At 33.5% G+C, this 19,745-nt stretch overlaps 1 protein-coding gene across 2 annotated transcripts in view; it reads left to right on the top strand.

Moving 5' to 3' along the window:
* Positions 1 to 19,745, top strand: part of DACH1 (dachshund family transcription factor 1) — a 427,802-nt gene that overhangs the window by 280,830 nt on the left and 127,227 nt on the right. For both annotated transcript variants that reach the window (XM_082701392.1, XM_082701391.1), the window contains exon 4: positions 15,709 to 15,881. In XM_082701392.1, the coding sequence (XP_082557518.1) occupies positions 15,709 to 15,881 (173 nt within the window). The remainder of the gene's footprint in view (positions 1 to 15,708; positions 15,882 to 19,745) is intronic.

Below are 19,745 nucleotides of genomic sequence, written 5' to 3'. Positions count from 1 at the left end.
GCTGGCTTTTATCTGGTGATATTTACTTCAAAAAGCCAAGTTAAATGGTATCATAGATTAATTCTCAGGGCACAGGAAGGCTTTTTTGGAGAAAAACATGATTTGGTAATTACTTGAAATATCATAATAAAAATCACAGAAAATGTCAAAAATGTATTGTATAATCTGTCATAATAGGAACCTTCAAGAAGTTGTTTCATTAGAAAGGTGGTATTCTGAGTCTCTTGTAAGTTTTCATTTCAGTCAAACATGATATAACTCGAAAGTTTGCTTTGGGTTCTAATAAACTGTATTATGAATTTTAGGTTTATATTGTTTGTTCACACAAAGCAGCGAAACTTCAAAAGGGACATTATCCACTGCTATCTCTTACATAAATCAAACTGGAAATAAGACACATTTTACAATTCAATTTAAGATCCCACTGAGACAATAATGTTGCAAGCTGTGCATTTTGCGAAGTAATATAGTAATGTCTAGTTTGCATTTTTGAAAAACCAAATTAATCACACTTTATTGAATACGTTGGAGCAAACCTAAAATTCATCTATTATTAAAAACTTGTGCAACAAACACAAACTATATTTTATACATAAAGGACAAACTCATTTATTCATTAGGATAAAACACTTGGAGTTTGCATTTTGTAACTATGAAAGAAATGACATTTGCTATGGGGGATGTTTTGAATTTTTTAAAAGCAGTCTATACATAGTAAGATGCTTGAAAATTTGTTTTAGCATGCTAAATTGAACTAGGTTTCAAATCATTCAGACAAAAATAGAATTTAACTTGAAAAGTTTGGAGTAGGACAACAAAAATCGTCCAGTTAAATGATCTGCTTTATAAAGACATCTCATACGGATAAAAAAATCACGTTGTGCTTTAGTTCATATGTGCACAACTTAATATAATATGATCCCTTTATGATTTTGATAAGAAAAATAAAACTCTCCTCAGGCAAAAAAGGCTTATCATGGCCTATGATTTTATCAGGCTAAAGAAAGTAAGTACTTTTTGTATGCATACATTTGGATATACAATTCCCGTAAGCTATTATACATAGTATTGCAAATCAAGTTTTTGTGGCATCATTTAGACATTATTACCTACATGATATATATTATATATTGTTATTTTTGAGGCATACTAGTAAACCCAAGAATTGTGAACAGTGACAGAAACTGAAGAACAGCAAAAATAGTGGAACTGAAGAACAGCAAAAATAGTGGCTAAGGTGGGAATGTTTATTTTACTGCCACATATTTTTCAATGTCAGGCTAGTAAACACTGTTTTGCTCTCTGCTGATGTGTATAATATTCTGTATGATAACAGTTATTTGAAGTGCTACAGAACGGTAATATGCACTTTGCACAGAATAGAAATAGCAATATTAAAACACATTTCCAAATTTAATTTTTCAATAAAATAGTAAAGTCAAGCTTGTCTTATTTCAGAAACCTTATTATTAAATCATGAATTTTAGGGCAATATTTCCTTTCTGCCTTCTCTAATTGTGTCATTTGGGGAGGGTCTTAAAAAAAGGTCCAAACTCATATCCACTGGTAAGCTGTTGCCTTCTGTTGTATCTCTTTATGTGAAGACGTCCATAGTTTTCCTTTTATTTGGGAAAAATATTTGGTACATATATAAAAGGAACTAGTTTACAAGCTATGGGATTTAGATATAGGGAAGAGTATGCAGTAGGTCCTCACTCAACATAATTGTTTTGTCATGTCTGGCTCTGGAAACCAATTTTGTTCTTCAATCATCATCTTAGAAAACTCTACTGATAGAGAACACAAGATTTTTTTTTTTTTCTGTTTTATCCATTTTCCAGTGGCATGAAATATGAGAATCAGGATTCCTGCCCTGGTCACATCAATGTCAATGTGGTGGATGACAGAACTTGTGATGATTATTCCTGATGATGAGTTCCTTCTCCTCCTTCTGACCATCTGATACATTGCTTTAATCATATCTCTCGCCTGCCTAAGATGATGACCAAACTCATCATCCTGACATCTGAGAACTTCCATAATCTGGTCCTAGCCTACCTAATTCTTTCCGACTTCTGATGCTTTCCTAATATGTACTTTTTTCTCCATCAGTGGAGCTACCAGCTGTCAGCCAGACCCACCATTTATGTTTATCTTTGCCTTGTTGAACAGTTCAGGCAATTCTCTCGACTTAGTGTGCTCTGCTGTGCAGTAGAAAGGATTTAGGACCAAGGTTTAGGCAAAAAATGTATTGCAAGTCCAGCTCTTATCCTGCAGAGTTATATGGTCTCACAAGTGTCATTTAATCATTCTGAACCCATATCCTCTGCTGCAAAATGAGAGGACTGTACTTGATGGTGAGGTCTTCTCAGAGAAGTCTTTCTAGTATGCACTCCTGACTCACAAGCTAACATGCATCACATATGTTCAAAAAATCTTGGGGCACCTGGGTGACTCACATGGCTAACTGATCCCAGGTCCTGGGATCGAGGCCCATGTTGGGCTCCCAGTTCAGCAGGGAGTCTGTTTCTCCCTCTGCCTCTCCATCTATGGCCTATGCTCTCTCCATCTCTCTGTCTCTCTCTCAAATGAATAATTAAAATCTTAAAAAAAATTCTTTCAACCTTCTGGAATGATGTCTCATTTAATGTATCATGTCACTTTATTTATTTATTTGCTCATTATTTTCTCTACTCACCTCCCAACTAGAATATGAAGTCCATGAGGATGAAGACTTTATTTCCTTTCTTTACTGCTCTAGTTCCAGTACTTACAAAAATGCCTGATACGTAATAGGTGTTGGATATGTGTTAAAAAATGAGTGAATGATTTCTGTGTCTGCTTTGTACTCTAACATTCTACGTATATTTGATTTCATTCAAATATATAAATAAAAATAAAGTATATGTTGTATAGTGGTGTTTTAAATATAATTTTTTGCTCCTTGTCTTGTATACCATAACATTCTTGGCATCTGGTTCTCTTTATATGATTATATACTGATATTTTATAAATTTGTGTTTTCTCTTCTATTTCTATTTTTTTTTCTATTCAATATGGCTGCATCAAACTCTTAATAGTGTGCTGATTTCTTCCTGCTTCCTCTTCAAGATTTTCAATATGCAGTATTAACTTGACTTTTGGATAGACAAGAATATGAAATCTTTTTTAAAGCCAGAATTTAAACATGTTAATATTAATCTGAGCAAATTCACATAAGAATGATTTTCAGAGTAAATAGAAATTTGACATATTTTAAAATTAAACCTTTTATTCTTAAACTCTTAATACTTTTGTAGATTTTTAAAATTTAAAATAACTAATAAATAAAATCCCACATAGTATTACATATATAGCCTTTAAACAATAAATGATTTTTGAATTTTTATTGGTATGTCCATAACAGAATTATAATTCTTGGTGAAAATAATTCAAGTACATGATAAAGTATAAATTACACTCAAAAGGTTTCTTTGTGAAAAGCCACTCTTCATAGAAAGCTCACAAATAAAATTTCAAAATTTACCAACGTGGAAAAGCATTTCTATACAGACCATGTAAACTAAACAAAGTTCTTGAGGTATTTAATTTGGTTTGAAAATTGTGTCTTAGCCTACTAACTGAAGTCTTAAGTAGTTATTTAATATAAATTATTTTAATTAAGAGCAACATTTAACAAGGTGTATTTACCCAGGTGTTAGGCCAGGTATATCTAAACGAGAGCATCTGTGTACTGTTGACAATGGTACTAACATTCCCTGTGTAATAATGTGAAAGAACATGTGTGGTAGAACAGAGAAAAAGAGAAATAGTGCAAGTTTTTATGTTGGAGGAGATATTGAAATTATTTAAGACAGATTTTTGATCACAAGGGAAAATAACAGATCATAATAATTTTTTTATTACAGACAGTATTTTCTACAATTAGATAGCTAGTTATGATTAAGTAATTAAGGATCCCTCCCAAGAAGATATTTTCTTTAGTAGGCACAGTTCCCTTTACACTGGAAACATGTGAAATACAATATCCTGAGTATAGATAAAGACAATTTGTATAGTTGTTTTTATAGACTTTAAAAAATTCTGTCTCTCCACTTTGCACTTTAGACAAGACGGTAATTTCATCATTCATTACTTATTTTTTAACATGGTATGCATCTTTTTAATATTGATGTTGGGAAAATTTTATGGAAGAAAAATCATGAATACGATTTATCCAAATACTACCGTGTGTGTATGTGTTTGTGTGTGTGTTTAAATGAACATAGAACCTATGTTTAGCACTTAATTCTGATACTGAATCATTGTGTGACCTTTGGTTGGTTTTATTCTCCCTTACATTCTTCATTGGTCATACTATGGTTCTAAGAGTTATACCAGATATTTTTTTTAAATAAAAAAATGAATAAGGATGTTTAAATTTTACTTTATATTGAACTAAGGGTGTTGATATAATCAGAAAAATCAGTCCTCCTTTCAAAACACATTTTCTAACCATTTTTCTTATTCTAATTCACATTGTAGAAAGCATATTGTATGCATTTATTCTTGGGACAAAAATAAGTGCTTATACTTAATTCCTGAATTGGAGTTAAAATGTAGAAATGAAATTATACACATTAAATGCTAATCTTCTTAAGTATTTTTTTTATTACTAGCAACTGAAATTTTAGTGGTCATTTTGACCTTGAAAATCACCTGCCATGTCTGCCCATGAAAAACTGACGAAAAGTGCTTTGAATAGTATGTCTTCACTACATATAATAAAAGCTATGGAAAGAATGATTTGGTTTCATATAAACAGTAGCTTTCAACAGGCCTGCCATGTGCGTGTAATCTACCACTATAATATAATATTATTTCAGTGGCCCTTCAGATGTGCTGAGTTATTTGTGATATGTAGTCTTTTGATTTAAAGCTGCCTCTCTCCATAATGTTCTTAATGGGATTTTGTAATTGCTCGATATTGTAATTATTTATCATATTAGAAATTGGACTAATGGCACCTCTTCGAGCTATGCTTAGCTGTGTCTATTTGTGTGTGTGTGTGTGTGTGTGGTCTCTGTTTTGTCTGTTTACTTAAATGGGATTGTTAAAAACTTTTTGTCCAATCATAGTATCCTACATTCATTCATTCAGTATTCATTGAGGACTCAAGATCTGTCAGGTGTTCATGTTGATTTTCTTATTAAAAAGAATGTTATAGCTTCGAAGTAAGTGGAGATGCTTGAACATTATAAACAGACATTGATACTCTTTTGTGCTAAGAACTTATTGTAGGAGTCATATATCAGTATTTGCTTAATCCTGCTCAACGTCTCAGACTTCTTTTTCTTCTCCTTGTTTTGAAGTCATTCAGCTGCCTTATTTGGGACTTATTCTGTGGATTACAGTAGAAATACATTTTTAGTAGAAATGTCTTTATGCTTTCTATACCATCTTGAAGCATCATGGCTTAATCTCCCAGCTATGAATCAAAGACATCAAAATCTACCTCATTGGGTATCTGCTTTGTTTCCCAAATTTCAATTCCATATTTCTAATTGCTTGTTGTCAATCTCTATTGGACTGTTCCTGAAATATCTCATATACAGTAAGTCCAAAATTGAACTCATTTTTATTTATTGTCAAGTCAGATATTCCTCATTTGTCAATTCAAAGTTTGGATTACATGTTCAGAATTCCAGAATCTAAATCCTGGGGTAGATGAAGCCAACCTTTATAACAGTAACGTGGATCTACCTCTGAGTTTCATAAGATTCATTGGGTAGTACATATAAAAACTTACCTCATTGCCTGGCACATTAAGAGTCAATGATACATGGGGTGCCTGGGTGGCTCAGTGGGTTAAGCCTCTGCCTTCAGCTCAGGTCATGATCTCAGGGTCCTGAGATCGAGCCCCGCATCGGGCTCTCTGCTCGGCAGGGAGCCTGCTTCCTCCTCTCTCTCTGCCTGCCTCTCTGCCTACTTGTGATCTCTCTCTCTCTCTCAAATAAATAAATAAAATCTTAAAAAAAAAAAAGAGTTGATGATACATGTTAGGTATCATCACCATCAACCTTGTTAATGTAATCACCATACAGCCCATTGTTAGTCTAGATATTCAAGTCATCTTTCACATTTTACCCTCTTCATCCCCTTTTGTACCCAAATGGTTAACAACTTCTATCAAGTTTATTTCTAAAATGTCAAACATACTTCCTCTTCTTCATCTTCTCTTTTTTATTTCAAAGGATAAAATTAGGTACATATTTGCTTTATTTGTGTATCTCTCTCCCACACTGTAAGTTGCTCAAGAGCAAAGGCTATATAGCTCAGCATTTTTAAAAGCCACACTGAAGTTTACCTCATATAAATTTAAGAATTGGTCTGAGAATTGCACCTCTAACCTCAAGAACTGACTGAAAATTAGTCCTACTTCATTAAAAGCTGGGGATACAATGATGAACAAAAGAAACATAGGGCCAACCGTGTGGTGCTTAGATTGAAAGGTGAAATGTTGGGTCTTTCTTTAATAACAATGGGAAACAACTGAAGTCCCCCAAGCAGAAGTGTGACAGTATAAGATTTGTACTTAAAGTAATGATGATCCTTGAATCTGATTACAGGGCCAGATATTGAAGTAGAGATAAATTACACAGATGAAATCAACAAGACACAAAATGGATATTTGTGGCACACAGTGAGAGAGGAGGAGATAAAGATGATCCCAGGGTTTTGGGGGTGATGTCATTCTTTAAGGCCAACCAGGTTTGGACAAAGATAATTTAAGATGTACATCCATACAAATGAGAAATACTGAGATAATTCCCATGAGTATGCCATCCTACCTATGAGGGTTTTATGCTTTTTGGAAAATTTAATAGCCGTTTTGGCTCAAGTGAGAAGAAGGTTTTTTGATTTCAACATAAATAGTTTAAGCCTGAAAAACATGGCATTAAAACAATGGAAATTAAAACTGATGTCAGCTGACCATGAGCAACACTTACCCATGAACATAAACTTGTTAATATTATATACCATGACATTGATTACTCTACTAACAGTATATGAAGTATATTAACTTGAAATTTTATTTGATGTAATTGTAAATCTATAGGGAAATTACAGTATCCTTAGAGAGGAGAATTTCTAGTTCATTTGTTTGCCTAATGGAAAAATAATTTGATGAGTTAAAGTGGGAAAAGGTAGAAATTCATTGACATTGGCAATGAGAAAGGTTAAAAGATGCAGTTAAATTAACATGGGTACATTATACCCAACTGCTTTATTTTGAAGAATTTCATGACTATGTTTTAGATTGGAAAACTTACACATGTTTTTAGTATTGTATTTCCACACTGTCCATAATAGCATTATACTTTCGCTGTGCAAATTAAGAATCTGTTCCAACATGATCATTTCCACTGAATAAAAACATTTGGCTCTTGCTTCCAATCATCTTATAGTCCATATTAGCAAAACATCAAAATATTTAGTCTATACAAATTAATCTGGCTACTATTTATTTCCTTGTATTGAGTCCCGTGTAACTGTTTACTCTGAGTCTGCTTTTGTTTTGTTTTGTTTTGGGGATCCATTTTACCTGGTTAACACTTAGAACATGGTGCTAATGAGTCCAGAGAAAACAAAAGCATCAAAAAGCAAAGTGTTTTCTGATATAATTATCTGTCTTCTCCACGTAAAGTATTTAACCTTTTATCTTTATAGTAATGGCCTTCCTTCTTTTATTTTAAGTTGTATCAAAACTTTCTGGAATTTGGTAGGAAATAAGGGAAACTATATAAAGTATTTCATTCTGTATCTAGCAATTCATTCTAATAATTTTTATGAGTTTGAAATCAAGACTTTTCAAACCTAAGCCATTATCTGTCATAAATTACCTAATGCTGTTCTGGGTTTCCATGATTCCTCAAGAATTCTCAGGATAATTGTTTTTTATATGTCTCCCTGTTCTTTAAATACCCTTTTTTGTATTCCATTTGGTCTTAGTGACTTGAACTCCAGCTCTGATTTTGCAATTTGGTCCTCAGTCTTTCTAGTACAATAATCGTTAACTGTGGTGAAGGACATTCAACTAATAAAAAAAAAAAAAAAAAAAAAAAAGAAAGAAATAAGCAGTCCTGATTTCCAGTATTTTGTATGTCATTTTGTGTAGCCTATTAACTTATGCCACTCTCAGCAACATGCAGAATATATAAGGAAATAGAAATATCTCAACTTTGTGAAGAAATCTAGCTATTAGCCTTGTTCTGATGAGTCCATGGACTTTAATGACACTGGTGTGATAGTCTCACCATTAAATATATCAAATTAAATGTATCAGATTAGCTCTGCATTCAAAAGAATACATCACAGTTAAAAATAGAAGCTTTCTTGTATGGCAAGTTTTAAATTTCTAATTAACAAATACCACTCAGGTAACAAAGAGTAAGGTTTAGTTAATGATAGAGAGCTAAAGAAAATAGGTCTATTTCTAGGAGAGTAACATGTTTACTAAATGACTCATATTTATTGGTAGTAGAATAGTTAAAATTCATCAAAATACTATTCTTTCTAAGAAAAAAAAAATAAGTTCATGTTAGAACATCAGCTAAGCAGGATTGGTTGCATGATAGCCAACCGGTTTGTTTTTTGCCAGCAATTCCAAATCAAACATGAGATGTGTACATATACAAATTTTGGTCTCTGGAAATGGCCTTCTCTTTGGGCATTAAAACCTAGGCATTCATGGTATTTTTGTTTTTGCTAAACCACAATACCTAAACTGGAATATTTTATTTTGGTTTGTTTTATTTTTAAAATTGTGCCTATAATTAATTGTACTTGGAAAAGATGACTTCTTCTTCATTTTAAAATAATTTGATGAATTTGAACCAAAACACCAAAAGATTTCAGTGTTTTTTTAAGCTAATGTAGATCAACTGAGCTCAGACATTATCCAGAAAAAGGTTTAAAGATTGCATTACAGTAACTCATGAGAGGACTGTTTCTCCTGTTTATGCAAAGCACTAGGAGTAGAGCTGACAATTCGTATCTCATTTTTCACCAGGGTGAAGTTAACCCTCTGACAGATAATAACTTGTTTATTCTCACTTACCTTTGGAATAACAACTGAACGTCTATAGTGTCTGTGACTAGTATTTACTCTTACTGAATAGTCTTGTCTCCATTGTTAAGATGGCGTTGACATCCTTCTAAGTGGTCTCCAATGGTATGGAGTAAATGCCTGCTCTTGCCATCATTTTCATTGTAAACAAATCTTGACAATGTCAGGTTCCCGTCACAGTCTATCAGCGTCACTCACTAAGCAGTGGTGTGACCGTTAGTCTCTCTGAGATTTGCCTCCTTTATCAGGGTCAGCCTGTGGGAAAATCTGAATGAATAGTTACACGTTATCTAGATATAAAGGACAATAACATTTACGTGTACTTTTACTATTATAATGCATGGTAGTTTAAAGGTGTTTGTTTTCTTACAGATAACTTTAATTTTGTGTTTGGTTATTTTTCATGTACTCTATCCAAAATTCGTTAAAAATACTATGGGCTTCCCTTTTGGAATCTGTTTCTCATTAGATATATGCAAGATAAAATAATAAATATGATTATCTGGGCTAGGCTACTTGGTGCTACTCTATACATACCTAAAGTTTGTGTATTTTTTTTTTTTTAAAGAGAAACAGTGCTTCCCCAAAACATTTTGCATTTCCTTTTCTACTTAAAAATTTGTGTTCCAAAAAACAAAGTGATCTTGTCTTCTTTGCTAATGATTATCTCCACATTTAATATGGTAATCTTTTTTTTTGAACATCTGTCTTAATCGATAATTTAATGTTTCAGTTGATTTGCAAAATAGCATTCCAAATGCTAAACATCCACATTTCTTTCCCTTTATTTCAGTTTCATTTGCAAGAATCTATTACTAAAATTTCATTTATAATACAGCCATATTTGTCATTGGGTCTACTGAATATACCATGTAACAAGATACAGAATAGAATTTTTCCTGTGGTCTCATGCAAGAACAAAAGGTATCAGGCATTCCTCATTATAAGGAAAGTAACAAGCAACTACTACTTATTAATGGTCCTCTGAACCAGACCCTACAAATCTCCTCCTCCTGCATTATCAGAGGGTACAACCATAGGTAGAGGGGAGTTATGGAAATCCTTGTAGTGAAGAGACGGCATCTGATGGGGAGGGAAGCTCACTGATAGTGTTTCTTAAATCTTTGTGTGGGTATTAATTAGAATTTGAAAATATCTTTCCTGAATTATCTGGTATCTTTCAAATTAGTTGCTCTATCTATTCATTTTGGACCTTCTTTTTCATGGTGTTGCTTTTCCTCAAATTTTGTTCATCTTGTTTTCTCTTTTGCTATGGATTTTTGCCCAGTGACTGTTGATTATCTGTCATATACAGAATGAAGACCTAGACTAATTAATAAAGGTAACCAGGACAAAAAAAAAAAAAAGGGTGCATTTCTGTTTTGATGTGAACTGCTGCTCTGTTTTCTGTATGTATCTGAGCATGGGGATAAAGAATTGAGAAGTGGTAGGGTAGAGAGAATGGACATAATTGGAACAAGAGGACCCACACCAAGAGAAGGACCTTAGGTTCAAAGGCAATGGCAGTTCCAGGAGCTTAGAAGAAGAGGAAGCTGAGGGAGATTTTCAGATGTTCCTCTGGAAGGGCCCCTTTAAAGGATCAGACATGGCTTAGGAGATTCTTAGCATTTAGGTACCTGCCATGTGGAAGATGTAAATGGTGGATAGGCAGAGTTATAGTAGAGTGCAGGGAGGACTTGAGTAGAAACTGGTAGGGTAGGAGACCTTTATTCTACTATTCAGGAGAAAGAAATGAGGAGGATGGATAAAAAACTAGCCAAGCCCATGTCTTCCACGATCTAGGCTCTAGGGCTGGCCAATGTTGATGGGGAAGGGGAAAGAGAGATGAGTGTTAACTGGAATGAATTTTTTTGTTTGTTTTTGTGAGGTTTTTATTGTTGTGGTTGTTGTTTTTGTGGGAGAGAACATGTGTGCCCACAGGGGAGGAGCAGAGGGTGAGGGAGAGAGAGAATCTCCAGCAGACTCCACACTGAACATGGGTCCCAATCGCATGATCCTGAGATTATGACCTGAGCAAAAATAAAAAGTCAGTTGTTGAATCAACTGAGCCACCCAGGCACCCCCAGAATGAATTTTTCGATTCTAGGATGCTATTAAGGGGCTGAAAAGGGAGCCTTGACAAAACATGTTTGAAGGCACTAATTAGAGGAAAACCAAAGCCATTTTATATTTGTAACCTATCAGTTCTGACTGTCCCATAATCTGATTACCTTTAGAGTAGAGATAGCTTTCAAAATTTAAGGGTTTCTCCTCTAAGCAGTATATTTCTGAATTCAAAACTTGGTCCATCACAAAATGTGTATCCCAAAAGATGTTAAAATATAAAATAGGCACAAGCCAAGATAAGTCATCTGAGCTCATAGACAGACTGAGAGAGTGCATCAAGCCATCTGCTTTTTTTCAGAATCTGAACTATTTTGAAATGTTGAGGTAGAGAGAGTAGAAGGTGGGAGAGAATCTCCCATACCTGGTCTTTACAGATTCACATTTCAACTACACTGAATCCAAAGATCACCTTGCTTATCCCTGAAGAACATACATCTTTTTACACAAAGGAAAACTAAACACACACAGTCACTTTTTTGTAAATAGGTTCCATATGTTTGTATACATTTTTGTTGATATATTCTTAATATCTATATAATTAGGCAGGGGAATGGAATTGTTTCAGGTTATATAAAATGCATAATTAACAACTTTTAGCTAGAGACAGAATTAGTAATCAGGCGTTAATTTCAATTTTCTTTCATTTATGTACCTACTTACCTCTGGCTATTGTAAGACTGTACATCCAGTCAAAGGATGGATGACTGTACATCCATCTGTACATTGTAAGACTGTACATCCACCAAAATCATGCTCTAGCTTTCATGGCTGGCCTTGATTGTGCTTGTGGTTACACTCTTAACATCAGCATATAGCAGCTGCCTGTTGTGTTCTACCCTCAGCTGAACCTATGTAAGCAGATATCTATCCTGAGACTGTTTCTGCTCTTCTCCACAATCTGTGTGTATGACCAGGTGTGGGAGAGCCTCTCTTCCTGCCACTCCCTATCCCCAACATAAAAGTATGATTACAGATCCCAAGTAATCAACAGCTGGATACATTCTCTGAGTCTTTTCATAAACTCATGACCAGTTTCCTTGGCTTAAACCATTTTATATTTTTATTTTATGAGTTTTTGCATACATGCCTTAACAACCTATTACAGTATGTGTTCTTTGAGGATACAAGGGCTATATCAAGTTCATCTTGTTCTTCCATTGTAAAGTCAAGAAACACTGTGATTCTATAGAATGGGGAAGGAGAAATTCATCAGTTCTTTTCTGTTTCTCTCTAACTCTCCTTAGCAAATATAAGAATATAAGAATTTTTCTTACATCTTTAAACTTCTGTCTCTTGCAAGATTTCATGTAGGCATGGTAGTACACTTTACTTTTAAAGGTATATATGTGTATATGTGTGTATATATATTTGTATGTAGGCATAGTGTGTGTGTGTGTAGGCTTATATCAATCCCACTGAATATATTGACTTAAACCAAAGCACCTGAAATTATACATTTAATAACTATGGGTAAGTCTTGTTCTGAAATGGCCTATTTTCAATTCTTACTTATTCATGCTAATAGAAGAAAAAGATGTTATAAATAATGCAAAAATCACTTACAGCTGACTTAGTTATATATTGTATATTTTTCATCAGACTTAGTTTCTTAATTGTTTGCTCTATTTATTACCCAAATGAGCTAACATCATGAGTATTTAACAAATGATGATTGGCGGAGATAGCTAGGAGCATTTTATGTAGTGGGGAAATCCAATCTAGTGTTATAAACTTGCTATGGAAAACTCACATATGGATGATTGATATTTACCTTACACAAGGGACTAATATTCTGTGATGCAAAAGAGATGTGAAAATAGATGGTATTTTGTCTATAATCTGTTTCTGAATGATTCAGTCAGAATTTTGGCTTAATATTTTATATAGTGTGAAAAACAGAGTTACAGTGCTTCTCTACTATGACAGTAAAATTGAAATGTATTTGGAAAAATCACTTCTTCCAACTTATTAACTGGCAATCAGAATTCAAATAAAAGAAGAAATTGGTTCAAGTGAACAAAAGCAAAAGTAGGTAATAGATATAAACAGAGCTCAAACTGAATCTAAAATAATTAATGTGAATATTTTTCTACACTCCATATATTAATTGCCCATATAAGCAACATACTATGAAAATATAAAGCTTGCTTTTGTTGGGTATCGTAAATGAAATACATAGAGAAGACTATCCATTAAGTACAAATTTCCAATTCAGTTTCCATATTCAAATAGTATTGACTCCAAAGTATTATTTCTATATCAACTGTCAGTGATTATGCCTCAATTTTTGTTTTAACTGATACAATGAAAAGTAAACATGTAAAGAAAAAATTTGACCATTTATTGATAAAGGTGTTGTAGAGTGGAGATTTTAAAAATGTTTTATCCCTGAATGTTTATGTGATACCATACCCTTGAAAAATTCATACTTCTAGTTTTTACATATTTGACGAGGACCTTGGCATAAGTGTCAAAAAAGGCATAAGTAGAAAAGTAAAGTACATCAATTTGAGAATATGAAAGTGAACTTTTGTAGCACAGTGTAGGAACAAGCTGGAGAAATTTCTTTTATGAGTCATTTCTGGATGAAGCTATAAACTTTTTTTTAGCCAAAAGCTGTCATGGTTTCTTGTAAAATAATAAAGATAATAAAGATATCCATTTTAATTGATTCTTTTCATTGTTTAATAAAATTGCTTTGTTTGATTGCTGAAGAATTTGAATTGAGTTTTCATTACCCACTTCTGAACAATTTACTCTAAGATCCAGACAGTATTGAGCTAATGAGTTTGAATTTATATTGAACCTTAACTGTCTTCATGAAGTAAATGGAAAAAAATCATGGCAGTAACTAAGTATTCTTCATTAAAAACTATGTCGTAGAGATTTTACAATGAGGTTTTTAATAGAGCTAAAGCATTTAAATTGGAGTTTTACCAACTTTGCTGTTTCTAAGCACATTATAAGAAATATGATTTACTTTTTTAAGAAATGAAAACTCATAAACTGATGGGACATTACAGAAATTTTGTTTCAAGTGGGTAGTTTGTATATTCAACAGATTCAGTTAAACAATAAGTTAATTTAATTTAGGGACATATCTAAATTCAAATTATTCATAAACACCTTCTAAAATATATTCTATTAGGGTGTTTCAAAATCTACTGAAATCTAAGACATGGCCATCATTATTAAGATGCCAGCCCACAAATGTACTGTTTTGACTTTGACACTATATCGCCATAATCATCAACTTTTGTTTCTCGGTAGTTAAAAAAGGTGATATATTTATTGGTACACACACATTTCATTTATAAACCTTTGTAAAATTATCTCTTAGGTTCTTTGTACTGTGTCTAAACTATGTGGGGGCATTTAATGATTCCATGTTTAGGATTTGTGATGGAATTCTATGAGGAACTTTAATTCTGAATGGTGGCTAGAACATCACTTAATATAAGGATAAGTCTACAACTACCAGGGCTCTTCTGTTCCACAAAGTAATTAATTCTCTAGGTATATAACAGAACCTATTGTAACTTAATTTGGTTAGTCAAACTAGATTAGACTCCAAAAATAGGCTAAATATTGTAGATTTTTTTTTTTAATTGAGGACCTATGTAAGATAAAAGCAAAAAAGAAAATATGGTTTGGGGGAAATTTACTTACTTGAGATTCTATCCCCAGAAGTTGCTTGGCCAATCTCCAAATGGGGTATACTTTTTAAAACCTCATTTCAAAATAAGAAAGTACGTAAGTAAGTAAGTAAATAAATAAATAAATAAAACCTCATTTCAAATTAATCATTAGAAAACTTGGAATAATATTGTATCCAAATTGTATATATCCATCCCCCACAAGCAGCAGTGATGTTTCCGGGGATAAGGAAACACCTTACTCTTGCCTACCCCAGGGTTCTCATTCTTCTCTTACCCCGCTCTGCATGCCTGGACCTCACTTAGTCCTTAGTCCTTTGTCCTCCTCTCCACCCCCTTCAGCAGAATCACCTGCTGCCAAATTGTATAATGGCATGTCTTAGCACTAAAAGTAGTTGGACATAAAAAGGAATCTAATTATTGGATAGTAAAATATAGGACAGAATAAAGAAATAATTAATTGTGATAAGCTAAAAAAAAAAAACCCTCATATTTTAAACAAGAATTAGACTGATCAGAAGAATAATACAAGAAATTGACCATTTGTATGAAACACATGAAGCGTGGTGACAGGATAAAACATGGCACCGAACTAGTTAGCCTTAAAATTAATTCCCTTGAGTGGTGAGTGGATATTGTTGTCTAAAAGGGGACAAATATTTTTCCTTTGGCAATCATTATTAGAACATTTTTTAATGCTTAAATTTTCAATGATTTATGTTCTTTGCCATTTTAATAATTGAGATATACCATGTTTCATAGTTTTCATAGTTTTATTTGACCAGAGCAGTGATGATATATGTATATTTTTTATAGGACTGGAACTTCCTTTCATGATGATGCCCCATCCTCTAATTCCTGTCAGCCTACCTCCAGCATCTGTCACCATGGCAATGAGCCAGATGAACCATCTCAGCACCATTGCAAATATGGCAGCAGCGGCCCAAGTTCAGAGTCCCCCATCCAGGGTTGAGACATCTGTTATTAAGGTAACTGTTTTCTTACATGATTGTTTTCGCCTGTACCAAGCTTCATCTTAAACCACCGTCTCTTAATCTGTGATTTTACTACATAATTCTAACTTCAAAACAGCTAGGTGATAGGAAATAAATTATGAGAAAAATCACTTATAGTAATTAGAACCAGGAAGAAATAGAGGTATAATACTAAACCATATTAGGTTAGGCTGCCCTTACATTCAGTGTTGTATCTATTAAGAGACAGATGAACATAGGAAATTAATTGATATATTTCAAATAATGTGTGTGTTTAAATGGTTGTATGTAGGAGGGCCTGTCTGTGTATACACATATGGTGTTATGAGCCTTAAGGTGTAGAAAGTATTTGATTTGTTTTTAGAAGACAAGAAGTGTTAAATTATGGTTTTGCCACTCAATAGCTGTGTTGTCTTGGGCATGCGACTCAATCTTTCTAATTCTATTCTACATATAAAATATAGATAATATGATGTAGGTGAAAAAACTAAACAAAATGATAAAATTCATTGTTTTTTATAAATTCAAAAATACACTCTATGTGGAAGATAAGATTGTTGTTATACAAAAATCACTTGTGTGTATATATACACAATTTTTTTCTCTTCTTCCCCTTGTGTAGGAAGGTATGTGTATACCTCTATATGTGTATGGGTATACTCTTCACTTATTTTATAATGTGCATTTATATCAAATTACTTTAAGTGCACTGTCAGAATAGATTATTAATTTTTAAACTAAGAGATACCTCATGCTCATCCTCATCTGACATAATCATTACCTTCTTTTCCTGAATATAATACACTTGAGTTTAAGGGAGCCTCTGGAGCATGTCTTCCATAAAAGGTCCTGTTAACAATTCTTATTCATTGCTGGTAAAAATGCAAAATGATATAGCCATTTTGGGAGACAGTTTTGTGGTTTCTTGCAAAACTAAACATACTCTAACCATATGATTGTATATTTTGCCACCTCCTTGGTATTTACCCAAAGAAGTAGAAAATTTATGTCTACACAAAAACTTGCACATAGGTATTTATAGCAGCTTTTTAAAAAATAATTGCCCAAAATTGGAAACCACTAAGATGTCTTTCAATAGGTGAAAGGATAAAAAAAGTGGTACCTCGTGACTTTGTTAAATTAACATTTGTTAAATGGACCATAGGGTGCTTGATGGTGAATCATGGTCCAATAACAGACTAAAAGAAAAACTGAAGTAGAGAACTTTATTACGCATGAGTCCTAGAGGAAGTACCCAGAGGTGTACCTCAAGGGATCACATGATGAGGTCAAGGCAGAGTTCAAAAAGAACAAGGCAGGAGCTGGGACAGATGCCTGTTATTAAGGTCCATGGGTAGAATACTTTGAGGTTCCTTGGCTAGGCCTAGCTTGGTTCATTAAAACCAGAAGAGTTGCATTTTGGTAAACCCCACAGGGGTCCTATGTAAGTGGAGACTGCTAATCTCACATGCTGTTGGAGAGATCCTATCAGGGACTTATATTTGTCTGTGACTCTGTGGCTGCTTTCTGGGGCATGTATGTGTTTGCAAGTCCCTCCTGGAGAGTTGGCCAAACAAAATAGATACTTAGGCAGCAATACCATAGAGTAGCTTAGTTAAACTCTTGATGCCATGTAATGGAATTATTATTCAGAACTGGAAGGAAATGAGCTATCAAGCTGTGAAAAGACATGAAGAAAACTTAAATGTATACTGTAAGTTAAAGAAGCCAGACCAAAAAGATTACACACTAGGATTCCAAGTGTATGACACTCCAGAAAAGGCAAAACTATGGAGATACTAAAAAGATCAGTGGTTCCAGGACATGATAGGGATGAATAGGGAGAGAATAAAGAATTTTTAGGACAATTATAATGCTCTGTATATACTAAATGATGGGTAATGTCATTATACGTTAAAAAGAAAAAAGGCCTTGCGACTACTTACATAAAACATTGAATAATATGCTAATAGCAGTTTTTCTTACAATAATGGCTCTATAAACAAAGATGTATACTAGTCCCTCATATCATTTTCTGCAAAGTATCCATATCAGGAAAATTATAGATAGACAAATAGATTATAATATTTAATTATATTATTTCTATATTATGATATATAGATATTACATTATTTTCTATAAATATATATATATTACAGAAGACCCAGATCAACTTAAAAATCTTTAGCTGAGAAAATGCCAGTGAACACTACATAAAAAGAAAAAAAAGAAAAAGAAAAGGTACTAAGTATTATAGAATGTGATTATTCTAATTGTTGAAAATTTAGTAATGATTACTATAGAGAATCACTCTCATAATATTAATTATATAATGTTCACTCTTGAAACTGGGAATTTTTATAATTTCTCATTTAGACAAGATTTAGATTCATAGTTAAAGGAAAAATATGACAGAAGAGCATAATTTAGCAGTTTAAAATCCTTTTTCTAAGGATTTATTTATTTATTTATTTATTTATTTATTTATTTATTTGATAGAGATCACAAGTAGGCAGAAAGACAGGCAGAGAGGGGGTGGGGGAAGCAGACCCCCAGCTGAGCAGAGAGCCGGATACGGAGCTTGATGCCAGGACCCTGGGATCATGACCTGAGCCAAAGGCAGAGGCTTTAACTCACTGAGCCACCCAGGTGCCCCAGCAGTTTAAAATCTTAATGGGTGACTTTGTTATAAACTCTTATCTAGGTAATTTGGACATCAGCTAGTAGCACATGGATCCAAAAGACTCCAATTACATTAGAAGCTTGGTTTGTTTTATATTTTCAATACAGATATATTTTTATTTATTTATTTTTTAATGATTTATTTATTTATTTGACAGACAGAGATCACAAGTAGGCAGAGAGGCAGACAGAGAGAGAGGAGGAGGAAGCAGGCTCCCTGCTGAGCGGAGAGCCTGATGCAGGGCTCCATCCCAGGACCCTGAGATCATGACCAGAGCCAAAGGCAGAGGCTTTAACCCACTGAGCCACCCAGGCACCCCCAGATATATTTTTTAAATAGTTTGTGTTTTATCAGATGTTGATTAGAATACTTAAGGGAAACTTCCTTTAATAAATTCTTTATTGTCAGAGTTTAGGTAAGTAAGAGGAAGGAATTGGGTTTCCTCTGAAAGGCATCTATAGAAAACAGTCTAGATTACTGAAAAGTCGGCAACATTCCTGTGGTTTCTTAAATTAAGGTTGGCAGTGGAAAGGAGGGAGACAGGGAAAAAGGAAGGAAATATGCAAAAAGGTAGTAAGAAAGGGATGGAGCTCTGTGTCTTGAAATGTGTGCCAACACCTCCCACATTATAGTGATATCCCATTTCCTAGTCTCTTGGGGCAAATATTTTCAGAAACTTGGCTATGGATAGATTAAAGGAAATTATGGACTTTTGAATGCACTGGTGGTATAAATGGTCATAGTAGTTAAATAAGAAACAATGGCTCCAATTAAGAATGATTAGAGAAAATAAAAACTGATAGATTTTAATTTATTATTTATCATTAGTAAAACAAAGCTGGTAGCTTTAATTGCCAAAGTCAAAGTGAAGATCCGTTGGTCATTGTGAAGTTTTGAAGGGCCTATCTGTCCCTTTCCTCTGAGCCTGGCCAACTATATACTTTCAAATTTGATGCTGACAGGTAAGGATCATAGAGAACAAACAGTTTCAAGAAAAGCATGAGACAATTCTAGTAATTTCTGTAAAAAAATATCCAGACTGGTAAAAATTGAGAGAATGGCCTCAGAGAATAAGGGTGAGAATAGGTTCTTTACAGAATTCTAAATATTAGGGAAAACACGTTAATAAATCAACTTTCCTAAATTTCTATACACTAGACTTTGTAGCACAACCA

The sequence above is a fragment of the Mustela nivalis genome (assembly GCF_964662115.1).
Source record: "Mustela nivalis genome assembly, chromosome: 15".
In the NCBI taxonomy this organism is placed as follows: Eukaryota; Metazoa; Chordata; class Mammalia; order Carnivora; family Mustelidae; genus Mustela; species Mustela nivalis.
Note: the sequence above shows the minus strand (reverse complement) of the source record. Positions and strands in the feature narration are given on the sequence as shown.